Source organism: Engraulis encrasicolus, chromosome 4 (genome assembly GCF_034702125.1).
Source record: "Engraulis encrasicolus isolate BLACKSEA-1 chromosome 4, IST_EnEncr_1.0, whole genome shotgun sequence".
In the NCBI taxonomy this organism is placed as follows: domain Eukaryota; kingdom Metazoa; phylum Chordata; class Actinopteri; order Clupeiformes; family Engraulidae; genus Engraulis; species Engraulis encrasicolus.
The window spans coordinates 28,599,111-28,620,395 of NC_085860.1; the positions used below are offsets into that span (position 1 = coordinate 28,599,111).

Below are 21,285 nucleotides of genomic sequence, written 5' to 3' on the forward strand. Positions count from 1 at the left end.
TCCCCACGCTTGTATACTTCACCAAAATAGTTTCATTTCATTTGGGTACATACTCTTGGTAAGTGAAAAGCAACTAGCTTAGGCCTACACCAAAACTACGTAATATGGTTTGGCGAACTACAGAGACACAACAACTGATATTGTTTATCGTTTTATTGACGGTTTTTTGTCGCCTTCAGTTTTAAGGTGTGATTACCCAAATTTACAAGTATCTGGCAACCTGAATTTCAGCGCTCACAATAAAGTCCGGGGGAGTGGGCGGGCATACCAAAGGGCGAATGTGCGCCCAGGGATTGGGTAACAGAAAGATCACATTTAGGTAAAAGTTCACTCTAGTACAGACGGTGGTGGGTTTTGACACTGAGAAGTTGAATGGAATGAATACTGAAAATGTCCTAATTGCCAAGAAATATGGAGGATTAACAGACCAAACAACCAGTAGTCAGATTACATAAAGGACATGATATCAATATGATATTAGATCTTCATCATCTCATTAAAGGAAAATGAAAATAAAAATCCCAAAACTATTTAGCATAAAAATAGTCATTATTTTAATGCATCACACATGTTTGTTGAAAACATATAGGCACCAAACATATGCACAAAAGAAATAGAGTACAGGCAACAATGCACTGCACACATATGCATCAGAGACAGTTAGAATTAAAAGAATGTTTGGTATGCATAAGTATGTATGTGTTTACAATGTGCTTAATACAGTGCTACAGTCCCAGTGCTAAGTGGCTGCAAAGAGCTGCCGGCAGGTTGAAGAAGGCTTGTTTACAATCGTGTGGCTGGCTAGCGCCTTGCATTCCAGACTTGAAACAGTTTTGTCCAATCTGGTCTGTACTGTGTGCGTGGTAAGGTGATGTTCTGTGCTGTCCTGAGTAACCATGGCTACAGTTGAGGATGAGACTCTGACTGCTACACTAATTAGCCTGCTTCTTTGGTGTAGTGATCAGAGCCCCAGGTTGGTACACCAGAAGGCCCAGGTTCGAGTCCAGGTAGAGCAACGCTACTCCCCGAGCTAGTCACTTAAGCCTCTTTTCCACTGCCCATTTTCTGGTAGGCCTACAGCCCGACACGGCGCGACTTGGCTTGCCTTGGCTTTTTGCTTTTCAAATAGGCACGACACAGCTCAATTCAAGCAAAAAGTGGCGGCGGAGTCGCGCTGTGTTATAGGCCTTCCAGAAAACCGGCAGTGGAAAAGGGGCATCAGCTAGCCAGGTGATTTTTTGGAAGGTGTCCAGTGTTAAAGTTTCCGGGAGCCCTGCAGTATGGCATCGTAGGCCTGACGTGTGAGGGGAGCGTAGCACTCCTCTCGTTCCTCCAAGATGAGGAGGGGGTCCTGCACCACATCCGGACTGAAGCCCTCGGACACCAGACGCCCTTTCATCTGCTTAAAGGTGCCCGTCACCTCCATATGGCTCTGCACACAGCAAAAGTCAAGTCAAGTCAAGACAACTTTATTGTCAATGTCTTTACATGCACTGGTCATACTAAGTACTGAAATTACATTTCTTTCTACAATTACATTTCTTACTTTAACATGCAGACATAAACATACTTTAAAGGGACACTGTGCAGGAAATGGTCAAAAAAGGTACTGCAACTATGAGGCTCATTGAAACTGGGTTGGCTATTGCCAAATTTGATATTTACATGAAAATTTACTGAGTAATAAACAAATATTTTCTAGTATGGTCCAAGTAGAGTCATTTCTGCAGCTAAAAATGACTATTTTTGGAAATTCAAAATGGCGGACTATGGAGAAGATCCCCCTTTTCATGTATGAAAAGTGCAATTTTTCCAGTCATAATGAATACGTAGAATTTGATGGTGGTGGTAAGTATTCATGAAAAAGGTAACATTAGTGAATGGGCAGCATGAATTCTGGAAATAAACAACAAAAAATCTCACAGTGTCCCTTTAAGTATAGACAGTATAGACATAGACACTACACATACAGTACATACAATACAGCACACAGCAATATAGCGGGAATTACCCATGGGGGCAACAGAGAGATCAACAGATCGTAAGATCAACAGATGTTGTACAAGGTGCTGTTTACACGCATCCGGATATTTTTAAATGTATATATATTTTTTAATCCGTTAATGTGTAAACACAACATGTGGATAAAAAAAAACTCCACTGTCAAATGTGCATTTTTAGTAATAAATGGGATATTTCTAAATGCAGATTTTTGATATGCAGTTTTAGAACTCCAAGACCAATGTGCTTTCAAAAAGATCCATATACGTGTAAACAACTTCTTAAACTTACTGTACGCTCATTTTGGGATTGACTTATAGGGTTATAGAGATAGAGAGATGGATTGAGAGGATAGAGAGAGAAGAGATAGGATAGAGAGAGGGGCGGAGTAGAGAGAGAGAGAGGCCCGTTACCTGTATCCTGATGAAGCGAGGTCTGGCGTAGCTGGGCAGGTATGCGCAGACGTGCCTGTAGAGGGCACCATAGAGAGCACTGCCGTCACTCTCCACCCCCTCCTGCCACCTCACGGCTGCCATGCCCACTCTGCCCTCCGCACCTGGACACACACACATATATACACACACACATTAACACAATACAGCACTCAGGTAGGCAAAGGCAATAAGCACACAGCACACGCACGCACATACACACACACACACACACACACATGCACAGTATGCACACATGTAAAAGTGACTGGCCATCCTTTGCAGTTGAGACCCAGTCTCCAATGTATGCAGAACACATCTAACTCACAGACTGCACGCGCAAGTCCACACATTCATGCAATCAGGACTGCCACAATGTGAAATCTGGCCGAGTCAGGCAACAGTCAGGCAAGACATTCTCAGCAGAGAGTTAGTGTATTTGGGAATGGGCAGGTGTAGCAGGAGAGAGAGAGAGAGCAGGTGTTTGTGGGGAGCGAGGAGGAAAGAAACCAGATGTAAGCTGGGACAGGGAACAGGTGTAGCCAGGTATGTGCAGGAGAAATGCAACGGGGCAGAATTCACACCGCTGTAGCTGTTGAAGACGGAGGGAGGAGGGCAGGGGTTTGGCCGTGGCCTAACGGTGGGGCACTGGGTTACTTTGCTGGCAACCAGGGTTAGATTCCGGCCCGGGTCATTTGCAGATCCTTCCCTGTCTCCCTCCACACTAATTTCCTGACTCTCCTACACTTTCCTGTCGTAAATAAAGGCAAAAAAGCCCTAAAAAGTATTTTTTTTAAAAGACAGGGCAAGGGTTTAGCGGGGTAGAAAACAGACTTAGCTGGGGATAGAGCAGGGATAGCTGGGCAAGATGGCTGAACCCTGGCCCTGCTAATGGTGTGGTACTGGGTTACTACACCGCCGACCCGGGTTCGATTATGGCCCGGGTCATTTGCTGATCCTTCCCCATCTCTCTCTCCCACTCGCTTCCTGTCGCCTCTCATACTGTCCTATCAAAATAAAGGATACAGTAAATGCCCCTTATAAATATTTTCAAAAAGATGGCTGAACCCTCACCTGGCACTTTGACACCGTACACGTTGGCCTCCACAACGGACGGCATCATAGTGAGGACGTCTGAAACTTCATTAGTGGCCACGTTCTCCCCTTTCCACCTGAGGAACAAAGGTCAAAGTTAGAACTGCAAGGCAAGGCAAGGCAAGGCAAGGCAAGGCAAGGCAAGGCAAGGCAAGGCAAGGCAATTTTATTTCATAAGCGCATTTCATACACAGAGTAATTCAATGTGCTGTACAGTGGTAAAAACATGCAAAAAAACAAAAACATAAAAGCATAAAACAATAGCAACGCAAGAGGTGCGGTAAAAGATAATAAAAGCACAAGCACTGCAGAGATACCCTTGTTAACAACACCAACCCTAACTGGCAGATCTTGTACCTTAGTAATTAATTGTAATAATTGTAGTTGAGCCATGAATCTGGCCTGACTCTGTCCTCTAATTACAATGTTCTGTCTAGCTTTGAATCTGTATAGCTAGTCATTGGGATAGGCTTTGCAAAATGACTTAGCCTATGGTGCGACCCCAGACTAAACGTTTCATGCTATAGCCTAATTTTTAGGTTTTTTTTGCAATAGCCTAGTTTGCCAGGCTACTGCAGAGATAGAACTTGCCCAATTTATTGGGGTTGGGACGCGACATAACAGTTCATGTCAACTGTGGCTAAACCATAATCAACCTTTTAGAACTCCAGTAGAAGCACACAGAGACCAACACCGTCCCCCCATGATCACCAGTTACAAGTACCATAGAGTTAGACCAATATTAAAATTCTCCACTATACATGGAGTTCGCCTCTCCCGCCACTAGTCGTTTCTCAATTCGACTCTTCCAGACCCCCTACACAAATGAAATTAGTATGAGGGTTAGGAACTACAGTTAGACGAGGGTGAGGAACCACAGTTAGACCCATATTAAAACACTCACCGTTACAGAAAGTTAAATCATCACTCAAACACTCACACTTTAACTCGAGCGCTGTAAATGAAAAACACATGTTCAAATATTCAAATTCACTCACAAACGTGCAAACTCATCCACAAAGACATGATGAAAGATGAAAGTTCAGACAACACCAGACCCTGATAACGGCTCTTTTTTATTATTTTATTTTTTGGAGAGAGGTTCGTTTCAATAAAATAATAAGAAAAAAAAAAAAATCAGTATGCAGTGTTTTCGGAACTTTCGTCATTGATCAACTTTCCTGCCTCACACCTGTAACCTGTATAGGCATGAATGGCCATCCGGGTACTTTGCTCCTAAATGTGCGTTACGCCCATTTATGGGGGAAATCAAACCAAATGTCTTATCAACTTACATGCTACATCGGCTACCCTAAATGAACACAGTACATGCTTCAGTCACGGCTGTTTGGCTTTATTATTTGAATGGCCGGCAACACCACACGTTTTCGGCATGTTGCGTGAGAAAAAACGCTAGTCTACAGGTCCTTATCTTTCGTGTATTAAACCCCAACACCACCAATTGACTTGCATTAGCTGTTTTCCCCCACAAATGGGCGTAACGCACATGGAAAACGTCACGCCATTCATGAGTATTGGAGGCTTGTGCACAAGGGCAGGGCAGTCATGGGTGAGCGGTTAGGGCGTCAGACTTGCATCCCAGAGGTTGTCGGTTCGACTCCCGACCCGCCAGGTTGGTGGGGGGAGTAATCAACCAGTGCTCTCCCCCATCCTCCTCCATGACTGAGGTACCCTGAGCATGGTACCGTCCCACCGCACTGCTCCCCATGGGGCGCCACTGAGGGCTGCCCCCTTGCATGGGTGAGGCATAAATGCAATTTCGTTGTGTGCAGTGTTCACTTGTGTGCTGTGGAGTGCTGTATCACAATGACAATGGGAGTTGGAGTTTCCCAATGGGCTTTCACTTTCACAAGGATTCGCCCACAAAGGCCTTTGACCCAGCAGGATTGTGTACCTGAATGTGTCTCCTACGCGGTCCTGGAAGTAGAGGAAGCTCTCTTGGTCTATCCTGAGGAGGTCTCCACTATTGAAGTAGACGTCTCCCTTCTGCAGCACGTCACGCAGCCTCTTCCTCTCCGACTGCTTCTCATCTCTGGCGTAGCCATTGAATGGAGCCATCTGGGTAATACGGGACACCAGGAGGCCCGTCTCACCTATTAATTGAATAGGTGTACACACACACACACACACACACACACACACACACACACACACACACACACACACACACACACACACACACACACACACACACACACACCCCTCACTGTTATACGGGACACTAGCAGTCCTATCTTATCTTGGTGTTATATCAATATGATCAACCCCATATTACTCACAGACATACTGTAGAGTCAGTGCCTCCCTACTGGATTCTCCTATGTATTTAGCATGTAAATGCATGCATGTGTGCTTACCATCACACCAAGCCTCAGATATTTACGGGTCATTTCACGCCAACTGAAGAAATCTACATGCACTTGCGTCTCAAAATGTTCTAAAAATATTATCAGGCATTCCTTAGACACCTAATGGAAAGGATTGAAATTGATTTTAGAGAAGTTATATCGTTTCCAAAATACAAATGGTTTTATAGGCCCTTGAGGTGTTTGCATAAAAGCAAGGGGTGAATAAAATCAACACCCCACCCCCTTCTATAAAACTATTTGTAACTTGGAAAGGATACAATTTTACTTAAAATTATGGTCAGACGTATTTCCAGTTGTAGCTGTTGATAAGGTCTGCCAAAGATTCCAAAGTTAAAAATTAACTTTTAAAAAAAAGAGTCCAGTCCTTTCTCTTGGGTGTCTAAGGAACACCTGATATATTACATATTCAGATTTTTTTTGAGACATATGTGCTTGGAGATTTGTTCACTTGGCATGGAATGACCCGTATTCTGTCCATTGCCAACAAAAATAACACCCCCAGCAGTGACTCTTCACCAAGACAAATTCAGTGCATAGCCTTGGATGACCCTACAACAGCTGCAGGGGAATTTAATGGAGAACTTGCTGACCACTCTAGTTCTCATTTCATCCTGGAAAAATACTGTGTATGTTGCACAAAGTCCTCATCTTCATGATCAAAGCAAAACTACTATTGGTCCGAATACATAACTGGATGCATACATTTTGAAAAACATTTTTTGGGGGTGTTTTTCAACTTTATTTAGACAGGACAGTGAAGAGTGGGACAGGAAATGAGTGGGAGAGAGAGACAGGGGAGGACTGGGAAACGACCCGGTTCGAGAATGGAACCCGGGTCGCCCGCGTAGCAGTCCAGTGCCCAGCCGACTAAGCCACGGCTGTGCCAACAGGATGCATACATAACAGGTTGCAACCACGAAAGGAGGCACTGAGATTTGTTTAAAAGACCAACATGGTAGCATCACAGTATTGGTGAAAAATATTTTACAAGAAAATGAATGTATTATAAGGAGCTGCACATACAGTACTTGGGAACTTTGCTGCTCTGTTTGTGTGTGTGTGTGTGTGTGTGTGTGTGTGTGTGTGTGTGTGTGTGTGTGTGTGTGTGTGTGTGTGTGTGTGTGTGTGTGTGTGTGTTTGTACTGCTCAGTGAGGGTACCTAGAGGACACTCTATGCACAACCCCTCGGCATTCCTGATTGGTTCCTCCATCTCCGGATCATACCGGATCACAGCGAATGGGAAACGCCGCTGAGGGAACAAACAAAAGGTTAGCCAATGAGAACAACAGATTGACAACCAAGAGAGACAGATTATCCCATTGACCCTTCCGCAGCCCCGCCTTGAAACCATCAACTGACCAGTCAACAAAGACGGTCACAGCGAGCTAACTTCTCCATAGCTCATTCAAACTTCAAAGTGGTTACCTTGTGAAGCTGGTTGATTCGTCCCACGGCTCCGATCTTGCCGACATAGTTGATGAAGCTCATGTTGCCCTCGGTGGCGGCGTAAAGCTCCCGTATCTCCACGTTACCAAAGCGCCGCAGGAATTCGCTCCACACGTCCGCACGCAGCCCGTTGCCAAAGGCGATGCGCACGTTATGCACCATATCAACCGGCGACTGCAGGGAGGTCAGATTTAAAGATCCAAAATGAAGTTTTAGTTTATTTTCAAAACGTACTGCATGCTGCCCATTCACAAATTGGATCTTTTCATGAACATTTTCTAAGCAATAATCTCATTTTTACAGGTCTGGCCAGGCAACAGTAAGCCAAAGACGCAGCAGTCAAAGATGTCTAGTAGCTGGTCATGGAAAATGGTGGATACTCACCATATTCATTAAAGTGTACATTTCCAAGTCATAATGACTACTTAGAAATTGATGGTGGTAGTAATTTTCAAGAGAAAATGAACTTTTGTGAATGGTGAGCATACATTTTGGAACATTAACTAATATCTAATATACTCTAAAGAAGATATATGAAAGTAGTAATAACCTAGTTAGTAACAACCTAATGTGGTAGGCTACCTACGTCAACCCAGTGATGCACCTACACCACAATCTACAGAGGTATCTACAACAACAACTAAATGGGGAATATCCATGTCCACCTAGTGGCATCCGTGACAACTGAATTGGGTATCCATTACAGTACATAATTGTTATCTACGGTATGCCAGTATACAGTACCTAGACGGCAACCTGATGGTTGGGCATTATCCTTTAGGATTTGTTTGTAGATAGCATCATTTATGGTTCCTTATATCATACCAGGTTGCAAAAAAAATCAGTAAAGGGGTTAATACTTAACTAATACACAGAATGGAAAAAGGAGGCCATGTATGCTCTAGCCTTCTACTGTAGGTGCTTACAGTCCAGGATAATAGGTACAGTAATAGAAAACAAACTTGCTTTCTACTTTACTCTACAGCACGGCATATCACCCTTTGTACTAGAGTTGAGTAGAGCACATTGAAGAACATACCTTAGGAGTGTTGCAGAGGTAGCGCATGGTTTCTCCAATGTACTGCATGACAGTCACGTTGTACTTTCTGCAGTCATCCCAGAACTGCGACGCAGAGAACTTTTTCCTCAGCACCACACTTGCCCCTATGAGGAGCATGGGTTGTGCCATTAGCATGGGAAATAAAGAATGATGTGGTGACATCACACACTCTATCTCACACACACACCTACTGTGACAGTCACCTCACAACATCAGTTAAGTTGTAATCGGAAATGTGTGTGTGTGTGTGTGTGTGTGTGTGTGTGTGTGTGTGTGTGTGTGTGTGTGTGTGTGTGTGTGTGTGTGTGTGTGTGTGTGTGTGCGTGTGTGTGTGTGTGTGTGTGTGTGTGTGTGTGTGTGTGTGTGTGTGTGTGTGTGTGTGTGTGTGTGTGTGTGTGTGAGCTGGTGGCGAGCCTCTCTCGATGACACCGGTGAAGCCATCATGCTTTGCACAGAGAACTCTGGAATTTATTTGTGTGTGTGTGTGTGTGTGTGTGTGTGTGTGTGTGTGTGTGTGTGTGTGTGTGTGTGTGTGTGTGTGTGTGTGTGTGTGTAGCTGGTGGCGAACCTCTCTCGATGACACCGGTGAAGCCGAGGGCGAAGCCTGCCGTGTGGTAGAGGGGCAGGTTGACGTAGATGACATCATCAGAGCACACGCCCGTGATGGACTGCAGGTGGGACATGGCCCACAGTCTCTGCTGATTGACCACTGCAGCCTTGGGCAACCCTGCACACACACACACAATAACATCTTAGGTCAGTGTATCACTTAACCATGTCCTTGGAATACTGTGCAGCGGGAGATGGGCACAGGTGGAGGTCCTGTGGTGCTAAGTGTGCTAATGCACCTGACCATATATGAGCAACATGCTGAATAAAGGCTCAAAAAAGCCCAAAAAATATTTATAAAAAGGAAGAATGGCATCGGTTGGCACATCAGAACTGACATGGCATAAGGTAGTTTTAAATAATATGGTGAGCACAGTATTCCAGACACCATGACATCACTACCCCACCTCTCTCTCTCTATCACACACACACACACACACACACACAGGTTACAGTAGTAGTCCGTCTATCCTATGGTTTCCTTGTACTTGTATTATGTCTCGCCTCTTGAAGTGGATGGGTGTAAAAGTGTCCATCACTTGTGGTACAGTCTGGCGACACTATAGTGTCTGTCACCTGTGGTGCCGGAGGTGTAGATGTAGACGGCGGGGCTGATGAAGGTGACGCTGTCCCGCAGGCCAGATGGCAGAGGGTCTCCAGAAGCCTCCTGGATCCTATCGCAGAGAGTCTCCGTGCCAGCCACAGCATCACAGGTCTCGGTGAGGAAATACACCGCAACCTCCTGCTCTGTCAGAGCGGCGCGCACCTCCTCGACAGCGTCCTTCAGCTCTGAAGACAAATTAATGGAATGACATGGAATAGCCTACTTGTGACTATTAATTAATGTCATTAAAGTGACTGGGCTTTTGTGCTTTCTATGACGGGATAGGGATGACAAGAAATGACTTGGAGAGATGCAGACTAAGGTTGGACTGGATCACTAGTTCGAACTTGGGTCCCCTTGGACAATTTACCTGATCATACACATGATGTGGTAGTTAAGATCCAGGCAGCAGCTGAACAAAAATAAATGTCCATCTCATATAATGATCATGTTGTATGCCTATGTTTTAACGTTTACAGTTGTTACACATGATGGAACCATTGGAAATGTTCAAGTGTGCCTGCATATGGACCGGAGCTTATCTTCGGTCTACATGTGGCTTTTGACCTACTATACCCACCTGTAGCTGCCAACAGAACTTTGGCCCCGCAGCAGGAGAAGCAGTGCAGCAGGGACCGGGAGCGGAGGTTGTAGTTGAGCAGAGCCGCAGAGCAGCCGAGCTTGGCGAGCCCCAACCACGTCCACAGGAACACGGGCTCATTGCTCAGGAGAAGCGCTACCGTGTCGCCCTCTCGGACACCAGCGTGTTCCCGCAGCACTCTGGCGATCCGGTTACTCTGCCTGTCAGTTTCCCGATACGAAAAAGTCGCATCCTTGTACGAGATGAAAGTTTTGTCTGGCTGCTTGCTCGCTAGTTCCAAAAAGCGGTCTAGTACTGTGAAGTACGGTTTGGACTGCGCGTATTTCCCCAGTCGGTATCCAACCAAAGTCGTCTGCACGCCGTACTGTATGTCCTTCAGCAGATATGGAAATTTGAAATGTATAATAACTATCAAAACGACAAGCAGTATCAGCCACAGCAACATTGTCTCTTATTACGACATTTACAAAGAACTGCGTGTTTTCGCCGTTGACAGGCGGGGTGACTGACAGTGGAGCCGTCCCACTGCACTCGCTCTACAACATACTGATCCCCGTGGGGTAACTCTCAGTTGGGCAACTCTAACAGACAACCCTGATAAGAAGTTACAATGCAACACGCGGGTCATCAAACTAGTTCTACACCGGGAAGAGCATCCGAGCACGTGTTCGTGCGATAGTCACGTGAAATACATTATTCAATCAGAACATCTGGCTTTGTTTTGGATTTTTACAAGCCAGTTTCAGTAGGACAGGGGTGATGCATCAACAGAGAGACAAATGAGACAAATGCCATGCATGAGTGATTTTTAAATAAAACTTTATATACTTCCAGTATAAAAACACATTTATGTCCAAGGTGCTTTAAAATTCATAATGACTGATATAAAAACATACATACACACTATACTGTAGTTTGTATGAACATAGAAATAAGACAATAAAAACACAGGAAAACAATTGGTCCAGGTCAGCAAGGCACTTGATTCTAAAACAAATCTCATTTCTCAACCCACAGACGGTGCGCGTGTGTCTGTGGCCGTCTGCATTAGCAATTATGTAAACCATACTGTGTGTGTGTGTGTGTGTGTGTGTGTGTGTGTGTGTGTGTGTGTGTGTGTGTGTGTGTGTGTGTGTGTGTGTGTGTGTGTCTGTGCATGTTCTTAGCATGGTCTCTTCCTCAGTTGTGAAGGGGGGCTATCAAAGCCACTGTCTCGCGCCCCCCCCAGCTCGGCGAAAAGACTCCTGGGCCCCAGTCTGCCCCTGCCGCCCACCCCCCCAGCAGCACCCTGTCCTGCAGGTTCCGGGGGGTACGCGGGTGCCTTCACCAGGTCCCTGTAAACGGTGGCGTCTCCGTCACCCAGGAGGCTGCCAAACATGTCAAACTCGCCCCTCAGCACAGGCAGGGTCTCAAACAGGTCCGTGACAGGAGGAGACGGTGCGCTGTGCGGACGGAGATAGGATCCATTGCTGCTGAGTGTGTGTGTGTTTGTGTGCGCAGCGAGATAGGATCCATTGCTGCTGAGTGTGTGTGTGTTTGCAGGGAGGAAGGAGCCTGCGCTGCTACTGAGTGTGTGAGACTGTGACTGTGACTGCGTGTGTGTGTGTGTGAGGATGGGGAGGTAAGAGCCGCTGCTACTGATGCTCCAGTCACTCTGGCCGTTGTCTCGTACCGGAGCCTCCTGCTCTGAGCTGGTCTGCGGGGCCATCAGGAGGGGCGCGTCGTCCTGGGGGAAGGAGGATGCATGCTGCTGCCTGAGGAGGGTGCTGCTGGTGGGTGTCTTCAGGTGGGGCACGGTCGAAGCCGCTTTGGTGGTCTTGCCAGAGTCGGAGTCAGAGCGGCGTGGGTGCTTCTGCCTCTGCTGCAGGGCCTCCTTGTGCGTCTCCTTGCTCCTCTCCCTGCGCTGGCACCGCGTGGTCACGTGTCCCCCACTCACATCCGCTCCCTCCACCGCCGACGGGATCGGCTGCTGCCCACGGGGCGCCGAAGAGGAGGAGGAGGACAGGGGCGGGGCGGAAAGAGGGGGTCTGTGTGATGGCACGGTGGCACCAGCGGATTGGTGAGGTGAGGGGGCATCAGCAGCTTGTTTGTAGGCATTACTGGCGCTGAGGGGGTGGGGGTGGGGGTGGGTGTCCTGGGGACTGTTGGTGGTGGTGGGGGGGCCGCCGCTGATTAGGGCCTGTTTGGAGGTAGGAGCTGCTGCTTTTATAGAGGGGGGGTGGTGGGGCTGAGTGCTGCTTGCCAGGGCTGACATCAGACAGGATTGGTCGTCCTTGGGCCTCTCTCCTGCAGGGAGAACAGCTGGCAACCCAGACGCATGGCTCATGGCAGAGGGGAGTGAAGCAGTGGGGTCAGGAACACCCATGGGGTTGGAGACGTCTGCAGACAGGGGTCAAGGCAGCATTAGAGCAGTGTTACACACACAGGACTAATTAAAACAACAAACTCTAACAGCACTTAAAATCTACAATGATGAAAATATTATGTTGCAATTGTAGTGAGTTCATTGCACAAGCCAGGTCGCACCCTCCTAGTGAAGCAACACCGTCAGTGCTGCTTCTAGTCAGGCCGGGAGCAATACAAATATTGTTTCTGAGCTCCGGAAAAATTGGGAACTCCACCCACTTTGTCGGGAAGCAAACAACCAGTTGCGAAGCAAGGGAGGCGGGTCAACCATGCCGTTTGGGAAATGTTAATTGTTATGCTCTTGGTCAGATCAAGTCTTGAAGAGATTTGAAAGTCTATGATAATCAGGCTACTCAAAAACAACAATGATGAAAACATTATTTTGCAATTGTTGTGAGTGCATTGCATTGCACACAAACGTGTCCACACCTTGGATCTTGGGCGTTCCCCTCCTGGTCACAGGCGTCTCTAAGACTTTGGCCATGGCAGCCAGCTTGCTGGCGGCGTTAATTATTTTCTTTTCCGCTCTAAAAGAGAGGGAAAGAGAGAGAGGGAGGGAGGGAGGGAAAAGGAGGACAACAGTGTCATAACCATAACCAGTGTCATCTACACCACCTCACACAGCTAGACTTTACCCACATTCCGTGACCCTGTTAAAACTTAACCAACCTGCCCAGGTGGACATGAGGACTGACTGAGTGCAGCCTCCTTTAATGTCAGTTCTGCAATGATTATCTGTTATGTCTGGTCCACTACAGTCAAGCAAGCAACACAACAGATAATAATTATGCACGACATTCTTAATTGAAAAATTATCAATTCAATTTGGCAGTATGAGTGGTGATTTTTCTTGAGCGACATGAAAAGCAGAGAGTCAGGGGACTGCATCAGCATTAGGGGATGCAAGTCCCCCACAGGTTGTAGTCAATCAATAATACGTAGTACTACTGGGGTAAGACTGACTTATTGCTATGCACCCAAAATCCTAGTCCACGCCTCATTAATGCCTCACCCGTGAAAACGGCGCCCCCAAGGGAGCAGTGCGGCAGGATGGTGCCACGCTCAGGGTACCTCAGTCATGGAGGAGGAGGCACTGGTTAACTACTCCCCCTACCAACCTAGCGGGTCGGGAGTCGAACAGACAGCCTTTGGGCTACAAGTCTGACGCCCAAACCGCTTACCCATGACTGCCCTCGCTTATCCACAACTGCCCAGGTAAGGTAGTAGCTCAACACTCTAGTCCAACCACCCCCCTGCCCCACCCACAACAAAAAACAACACCTAGAAAACGAGCCTCCATCCCGTCCTACTGCGTAACCACTGCTGGTGCTGCGGTCTGACAGCAGTTCCTACAGGCAACACCTTAGTCCAACATACCCTATATATTTTTAAATATATATATATATTTAGGGTCTTTCATGCCTTTATAGACAGGACAGTGTGAGATGGTGACACGAATCGAGTGGGAGCGAGAGATGGGGGAGGACCGGGAGATGACCTCGGGCTGGAATCGAACCCGGGTCCCCGGTGTAGCAGTGCAGTGCCCTACCGTTTGAGCCACGGCAGGGCCATCATCATTATTATTAAAGGGACACTGTGCAGGAAATGGTCAAAAAAGGTACTGCAACTATGCTGCTCATTGAAACTGGGCTGCCTATGGCCAAATTTGATCTTTACATGCAAGTTTACTAAGTAACAAGCAAATATTTTCTAGTATGGTCCAAGTACAGTCATTTTTGCAGCTAATGGCTATTTTTGGAAATTCAAAATGCCGGACCATGGAGAAGATCCCCCTTTTCATGTATGAAAAGTAATTTTACCAGTCATAATGAATACTTAGAATTTGATGCTGGTGGTAAGTATTCATGGAAAAGATAACATTAGTGAATGGGCAGCATGAATTCTGGAAATAAACAACTAAAAATCACACAGTGTCCCTTTACATCAAAGGAGCCCACGGGCACCCCGTCCGATTGCTAGTGCGTACCCGGTGCTGTTGGTGCGGTCTGACAGCAGCTCCTGTAGACAGGTGAGGTAGTAGCTCCTCATGCGCCGCGTCGTCTCCTCGCGCTCACGCTGCACCTGCTCACGCACCAGCGCCGCCGCACGCGCACCACTCTCCTGCACGTACGCCGCCATCTCCCCTAATACACACACGAACACACACACACACACTGTTAAATATGCCTGAGCTCAAACAATTGACCGTATGAAATGAAATGAAGATGTAGAGCTGCATTGGTGTGCGTGTTCTTTTTATATCTTCAAATTTATACGTGTGTGTGTGTGTCTGTGTGTGTGTGTGTCTGTGTGTGTGTGTGTGTTAGGCATGGTACGGTTTGCGTTGCAAACCGAGACCGTACGGTTTGCATGTCACGGAACGGGGTAGTGGGCAACCGCACGGTGCCCACGGTTTCAAAAAAAAAAAAAAAATAGAGTGACCACCGGCGGACGACGCTATTAAAATCCTACTACTTTTACAAGCATAAAACACAAAGACTACGTAGGATATTGAGTGTGGAAAGACTGATTTCTATCAGCCAACTGAAAGACATAATGTAACAGCATGCGCCAGCTGACTAGGCTACAGTTGCCTACAAGCAAGTGCAGGTCGGTCAGCAGCACCCTCTCCCCCCTCTCTCTCCACGTTAGCTCAAGTGACTGTTCCCAGCCTTTATGCTGACCATTTTAAATTAAATGAACATGAATTTACAAACAATGACAGATTAGCAGAACAAAGTAGACAATGACTTATGTTACAGTAGCCTAGTGTAGGCTATATCCACGTGGCATTGAATGGGGATTCCGGACGGCAAAATGCGAGATAATTGAACATATCCATCAGATTCACTGTGCTGTCCTTAACTGCAATCAACTGTAGGCCTAATTATATGTAGCTAGTTAAACTCTGATGGACGGAAGGGGACTTTGTGCTGTTGCCTAGTTAACATTGATGTTTAACACTATAACAAAAATAAAATTTGACTGTTTTAAAAGGCTCAGCTTCACAGGAGTTTTGTGAAACATTCTTGTGCATACACTTCTAAAAAAACGATCTTTTAAAATTATTTGTTACCTTAACTTTCACATTTTAACATAACATAACCCTATCACTTGTTCACTTAAAATTGAATTTGACTTCTGATTTTACTTCTATGCTTCTCACGGCTTCATGATGGGAAGCAACTGATTCATAAGCGCAAAACTCGCAGAAAGCGGTATCAAAATAAAAGTCCAATTCGTTCTCAGCGTGTCATTTACCAAAATAGTCATACTACACTGACCTAATGGTCCTATTACCTACTGGAGTGTAGCTGTTTTACTTTTACACGTCAAATGTGTTATAGCATGTAATATTTGAATATTTGTCAACTTAAAAGTTAGGACTTAGTTCACCCTTTTTGTGAAATAAATGGAAGCATGTTAAAATCATTATCTTTCCTCTTTCAGTTGGGTTAAATGAAGTCAAATTCAACATACCTATGATAAGCTTACATTTTCATTCAAATTTTTATATAATACATTTTATTTAAAAAAAAACAAAAAAAAAAACAACAGAACCGTACAAAACCGAAAACCGTGACCTTGAAACCGTGATATGGACCGAACCGTGACATTTGTGAACCGTACCACCCCTAGTGTGTGTGTGTGTGTGTGTGTGTGTGTGTGTGTAGAGTAGAGTAGAGTACTTTTATTAATCCCGAAGGAAATTAAGGTGTCTGTCAGCTTACATAAATACACAAATACAAAACATACACAAAGACATTATACACATAATTGAACATTACAGTAAAAGTATATCTTGAGTACTACCGCCACACATTATCTCACATTACACTCATGCTCTCTCTGATTCCCACAGCCCTGTCTCTCTTGTCCAGGTGAGAATGCACCCTGTGTAGCAGATACAGGATAGCATCCTCGACTCCCACATTCTCCTGATAGGCAAACCGCAGGGGATCTAGAGCATGTTGGACCTGGAGCTTCAGTAGGTTGATCAGCAGCACACGTTCAAAAGTCTTCATTATATGAGAGGTGAGGGCTGGTCTGAAATCGTTTAGTTCTTTGGGGTGTGGCTTTTTGGTGTGTGCGTGTGTGTGTGTGTGTGTGTGTGTGTGTGTGTGTGTGTGTGTGTTACCTCGGATCTTCTTCAATGCAGTGGTGTACTGCTCCTTCATCTCCTCCAGTCCTGCCTCAAGCTTCTTCTGACCTCTACAAGCACAAACACACATGCACACACACACACATTTAACTCCCTTGCATATATGCTATCTCTCACAAGCAAACACTTTTTAATCAAGGCTGTGTGTGTGTGTGTGTGTGTGTGTGTGTGTGTGTGTGTGTGTGTGTGTGTGTGTGTGTGTGTGTGTGTGTGTGTGTGTGTCGTACTCTTCCTGAGCAGATCTCTTGGCTTCCTCCAGAGCGTTGGCATGGGATTCCCTCTCCTGCTTCAAGGCTTCCTCACGCTCCTCTGAGAACACACACACACACACACACACACACACACACACACACACACACACACACACACACACACACACACACACACACACACACACACACACACACACACACACACACACACACACACACACACAGAGAATCATCATTACCTGCATGAATCAATGTGATTTCCATCCGGCTGAGCTTGTCTGGGTTGCTGAACTGCTTAACGGAACATGATGCACAAACCGGTTGTCATGAATAGACACTGCACTCGACAACGACACTATTCAATAACACGCTTCAAAATACACTGCCCGGCCAAAAAAAAAAAGGTTGCCACCAAAAAAGGGTCACACACTCTTAATATGTTGTTGGAATGCCTTTATCTGTGATTATGGCACAGTTTCGCAGTGGCATCGTTTCGATAATTGTCCAAGTTATTGTATTTTATTGCCTGTCACGTTGACCGGCAATAAAACACATAACTTGGGGTGCTGTCTTTTTCTGTTTATTTTGCATATTTTTAAGGAATGAGCAGCCAGTTTTTTTTAAATTATTATTTGGTTGAGTTGAGCGCGTTACTCCATTTAGCTTGATCGTTTTGATAATTCCCACAAGCACAGACCAATGCTGCATTCTTGAGTCACAGTAGAATTGGGACTGTACGCATCATCCCTCACTCAGCTTGCTAGTGCATCACAGAGGGACAGACATCACTGGAAATGAGCTTAGTTAGACTGCAGTTTAGTTTTCAAGACTTTATTTTGTGCACACACCCGACTAACGTTTCGGTGTTGCAACACCCTAAGCTGCAGTGTGCTCCAGCCTCTCCTTTCCAGCAATGCTGTTCTCTTTGAGCCCTGGTGAACCTACGCAGACACACACAGTGATGGAATGAAGACACTCCTGCTCTCCCGTGAGTCATGTACTGGTACTATTCTCTGGGACCTGGGAGTTATAAAGCTAATCCTCAAACACCTTGCTTTAATCAATCACATACACACACAATTGTTTTAGCACTGTGTCAGGGTGTGTGTGTGTGTGGGATCCTCCATTGAACACACCCTGGTCTTTGTAAATCCACAGTCTGATATTCACCAAGCCTCAAGCAAAGGAATGTGACACACTAACCACGACTACACTCATGCACAGACACAGACACGGGTGTTGCTGGTCTAAATTGGCGTACGCGCGCGCAACAGGGTCATTGCAATCCCTGGTCCAACCTCCTCCGCTGGGCCAGGTAATTAAAATAACTACACCAAGTAACAACAACAACAACAAAAAACTAATAGTAGAATTAATAACAGCAATTATACAATAGTAAGATCAAAACATTTTGTGATAACTGATTGGACGAGACACGTTCTGTGGGCATTCTATGCATCGGTAAGCAGGCTCACATCTTCCCCAGAGACTCCTCTCACACCTAGTAATCACTCCTTAACGGAGAAGGTTAACCAACTAATGATGAAGATGACTAATAAACATCCGTCTAAAAATGTATTTTGGTATATTTGTTGGCAATGGAACTGTTGTATAAAAGCAATATGACCCTCGTGGTCAGGATGGTGTTAAATCAACATCCCAGATGTGATTGCCTTGTGATTGCCTCAGTCTTCGGCTTCATGCCTTTGGCCGAACCGCACCTAGGGGCCTCCGCACATCGCTTCCGACAGCACCGTGGAGCACTTTCGCTTCTGACACAATTCCGACCCCTGCACACAATTTCTGGACAGCAACGGGCGGCTCCGACAAAATAGAACTCGTCTCTAATCGCTAGTCGATGTCCCTTTGAGCTGCAGTACTGTAGTAGCACTAGTAGTAGTAGTGTTACCTTTGAGTGTCAGCAGAGTGCTTTTGTATTGTAGTACTGTAGTGGTCAAGTTGTGCAGGGTGTGTGCATGTGCATGCTTTACTGCAGTAGCAACAGTAGTAGTAGTGAGCGTGAGGAGGGTGCTATTGTACTGTTTTAGCAATAGTAGTAGTAGTAGCGTTACCTTTGTACTGTAGTAGTAATAGCAGTAGTAGCGTTACCTTTGTACTGTATTAGCAATAGTAGTAGTAGTAGTGTTACCTCTGAGCGTGAGGAGGGTGCTATTGTACTGTATTAGCAATAGTAGTAGTAGTAGCGTTACCTTTGTACTGTATTAGCAATAGTAGTAGCGTTACCTTTGATCGTGTGCAGTGCGCTCTTGTGTTGTCGTGCGGTGTGCTGCAGCTGTCTGCAGGCCTTCTCCACCTGCCGCTGGAGCTCCTCCACCCTCCCCTTCAGCACACACACCGCCTCACGGCACCGCTCGCTCCCACACACACCGTCCGCACGCTCCACTGAGTCTGAAGCACACATTTTGGACACATGCATCAAGCCTAATTACAGGAATCACGAAACGTGTTCAATGACTGAGAAGTGTTCTTCTTCCACATGTTAACACTGGTGTAATGTAGGAAAACTAATCCTTAGATTCACACGCTGACAAAAGCGTACCTTGCAGCTGTAGAATCTCCTTCTCGTGTTGTTGGTGTGTCTCCTTCAGCACTCGTCTCAGCATCTCCTCACTCCCCTGATGTAGGAAGAATGCACACACTCACACGCAGACACACGCACACGCACACGCACACACACACGCACACGCACACACACACGCAGACACACACACGCAGACACACACACACACACACACACACACACACATGCAGACACACACACACACACACACACACACACACACACACACACACACACACACACACACACACACACACACACACACACACACACACACACACACACACACACACACACACACACACACACACACACACACACACGCACACGCACACACACCATCAATAATGCGCCGACACATACCCACACACTACTTCAGTAGTGCAAGCCATGACCTACACCACAGAAACAGACTCCACCCAGTTAAGTGGTTCACAAAACACTAAACAAGTGATCTTCCATCAAGAGGAGAATGGGAAGGTTCTAAATGAGAACGGCATGTGAGTATGAAGGGGTGGGGTTGCAAATGAGTATGGGGCATAAAATGACCATGGAGAGGCTCTAATAAGAGCCTAATGAGGAAAGGGAGGTTCTGATTGAAGACAGTGGTGTTGTAAAAGCAGCCCAGGCCAGGCGGTAGGGCTGCACAATTAATCGAAAAATCGTGATTTAATCGTGATATTGAAATCGTGATTTCAATCAGGATTTAATCATGGCAATAGTGATCTGTCTTTGAGCGTCCTTGAAGCTAGAACATACCGACAGACTGGTGTTTCTGACCAGAAATCTGTCCACCAAAAGTTTCATGCCATTGCCTCTTACATAATTATTACAATTCAGTTTTATTTTGCTCGTCCCGTATATAATTCATTCTTTTTTACTTGCCTTGGTTATATTTAATTTTGTTAGAATGTAAAAGAAAATTCTGCAAAAAAATCAATAACCGTGATTAATAATTGTGATTCCGATTTTGACCCCAAAAAAAATCGTGATCATGATTTTTTCCATAATCGTGCAGCCCTACCAGGCAGTGTTGGTGTTGGGCTGTCACCTTGGTCCAGTGTTGTCGTGCGAGGGCCACGGCTCGGGACAGCGCCTCTCTGCACAGCTCCCTGAGGCCTCCTCCCCTGCCCCGCTCCTCCGCATGCCCCTCCTCGTCCGTGCTCTTCAGCAGCCTCAGGCCCTCCTGCAGGGCCTCCTTCACCTCCCGGCGCGCCTCCTCCCGGGCCCGCTCCCGCTCCCCCTGGGCCCGCAGCTCCTGCTGCCTCCTCAGGGCCTCCTGGAGCTCCGCTCGCCGGTGACCCGCCGCCTCCTCCTGCACGCGCTCCACCTCCTGCCGGTGACGCTCCTACATGCAGAGTACATCCAGGGATACTCATGTTCATCTCATTGCAGCAACTGTTTTTTTTCCTCTCTAGCCAATTTGGTTAGTAGACGTTAAATGTTAAAACATCACTCACAATCAAAGTGGCTAGTATGTTTACCGTTCGACCAGCCTAACTGAATTTTCACCAGCAGTTGGCCAGTTGGCTGGTGCATGCATATGCATCACTCCCAAGTCCACACACACACAACACACACGTACACCAATAGCCCCCCAATATTCCCAATGTCACCATATGCATACACCACCCACCTCCCCTACCCATGCATCCCCACCTGCTGCTGCTCCATCTGGGCTTGGTG

At 46.3% G+C, this 21,285-nt stretch overlaps 2 protein-coding genes across 2 annotated transcripts in view; both read right to left on the reverse strand.

Moving 5' to 3' along the window:
• Window positions 1-138: 138 nt before the first annotated feature.
• On the reverse strand, window positions 139-10,843 carry LOC134447542 (long-chain fatty acid transport protein 2-like). The gene is made up of 10 exons (XM_063197048.1): window positions 10,218-10,843; window positions 9,610-9,822; window positions 8,993-9,151; window positions 8,404-8,528; window positions 7,344-7,538; window positions 7,077-7,167; window positions 5,443-5,641; window positions 3,507-3,604; window positions 2,415-2,557; window positions 139-1,432 (listed from the first exon to the last, which is right to left on the reverse strand). The coding sequence occupies exons 1-10, from the start codon at window positions 10,681-10,683 to the stop codon at window positions 1,256-1,258; spliced, it is 1,866 nt and encodes a 621-aa protein (XP_063053118.1). The 5' UTR covers window positions 10,684-10,843; the 3' UTR covers window positions 139-1,255.
• Window positions 10,844-11,040: 197 nt separating this feature from the next.
• The window catches only part of cep152 (centrosomal protein 152), a 35,684-nt gene continuing 25,439 nt past the window's right edge, over window positions 11,041-21,285 (reverse strand). The window contains exons 20-28 of the mRNA XM_063197801.1: window positions 21,259-21,285; window positions 20,624-20,947; window positions 19,579-19,654; window positions 19,263-19,427; window positions 17,034-17,115; window positions 16,783-16,856; window positions 14,632-14,788; window positions 13,074-13,171; window positions 11,041-12,617 (exon numbers count right to left, since the gene is read on the reverse strand). The exon at window positions 21,259-21,285 is cut by the window's right edge and continues 240 nt beyond it. Of these exons, the coding sequence (XP_063053871.1) occupies window positions 11,401-12,617; window positions 13,074-13,171; window positions 14,632-14,788; window positions 16,783-16,856; window positions 17,034-17,115; window positions 19,263-19,427; window positions 19,579-19,654; window positions 20,624-20,947; window positions 21,259-21,285 (2,220 nt within the window). The 3' untranslated portion in view covers window positions 11,041-11,400. The remainder of the gene's footprint in view (window positions 12,618-13,073; window positions 13,172-14,631; window positions 14,789-16,782; window positions 16,857-17,033; window positions 17,116-19,262; window positions 19,428-19,578; window positions 19,655-20,623; window positions 20,948-21,258) is intronic.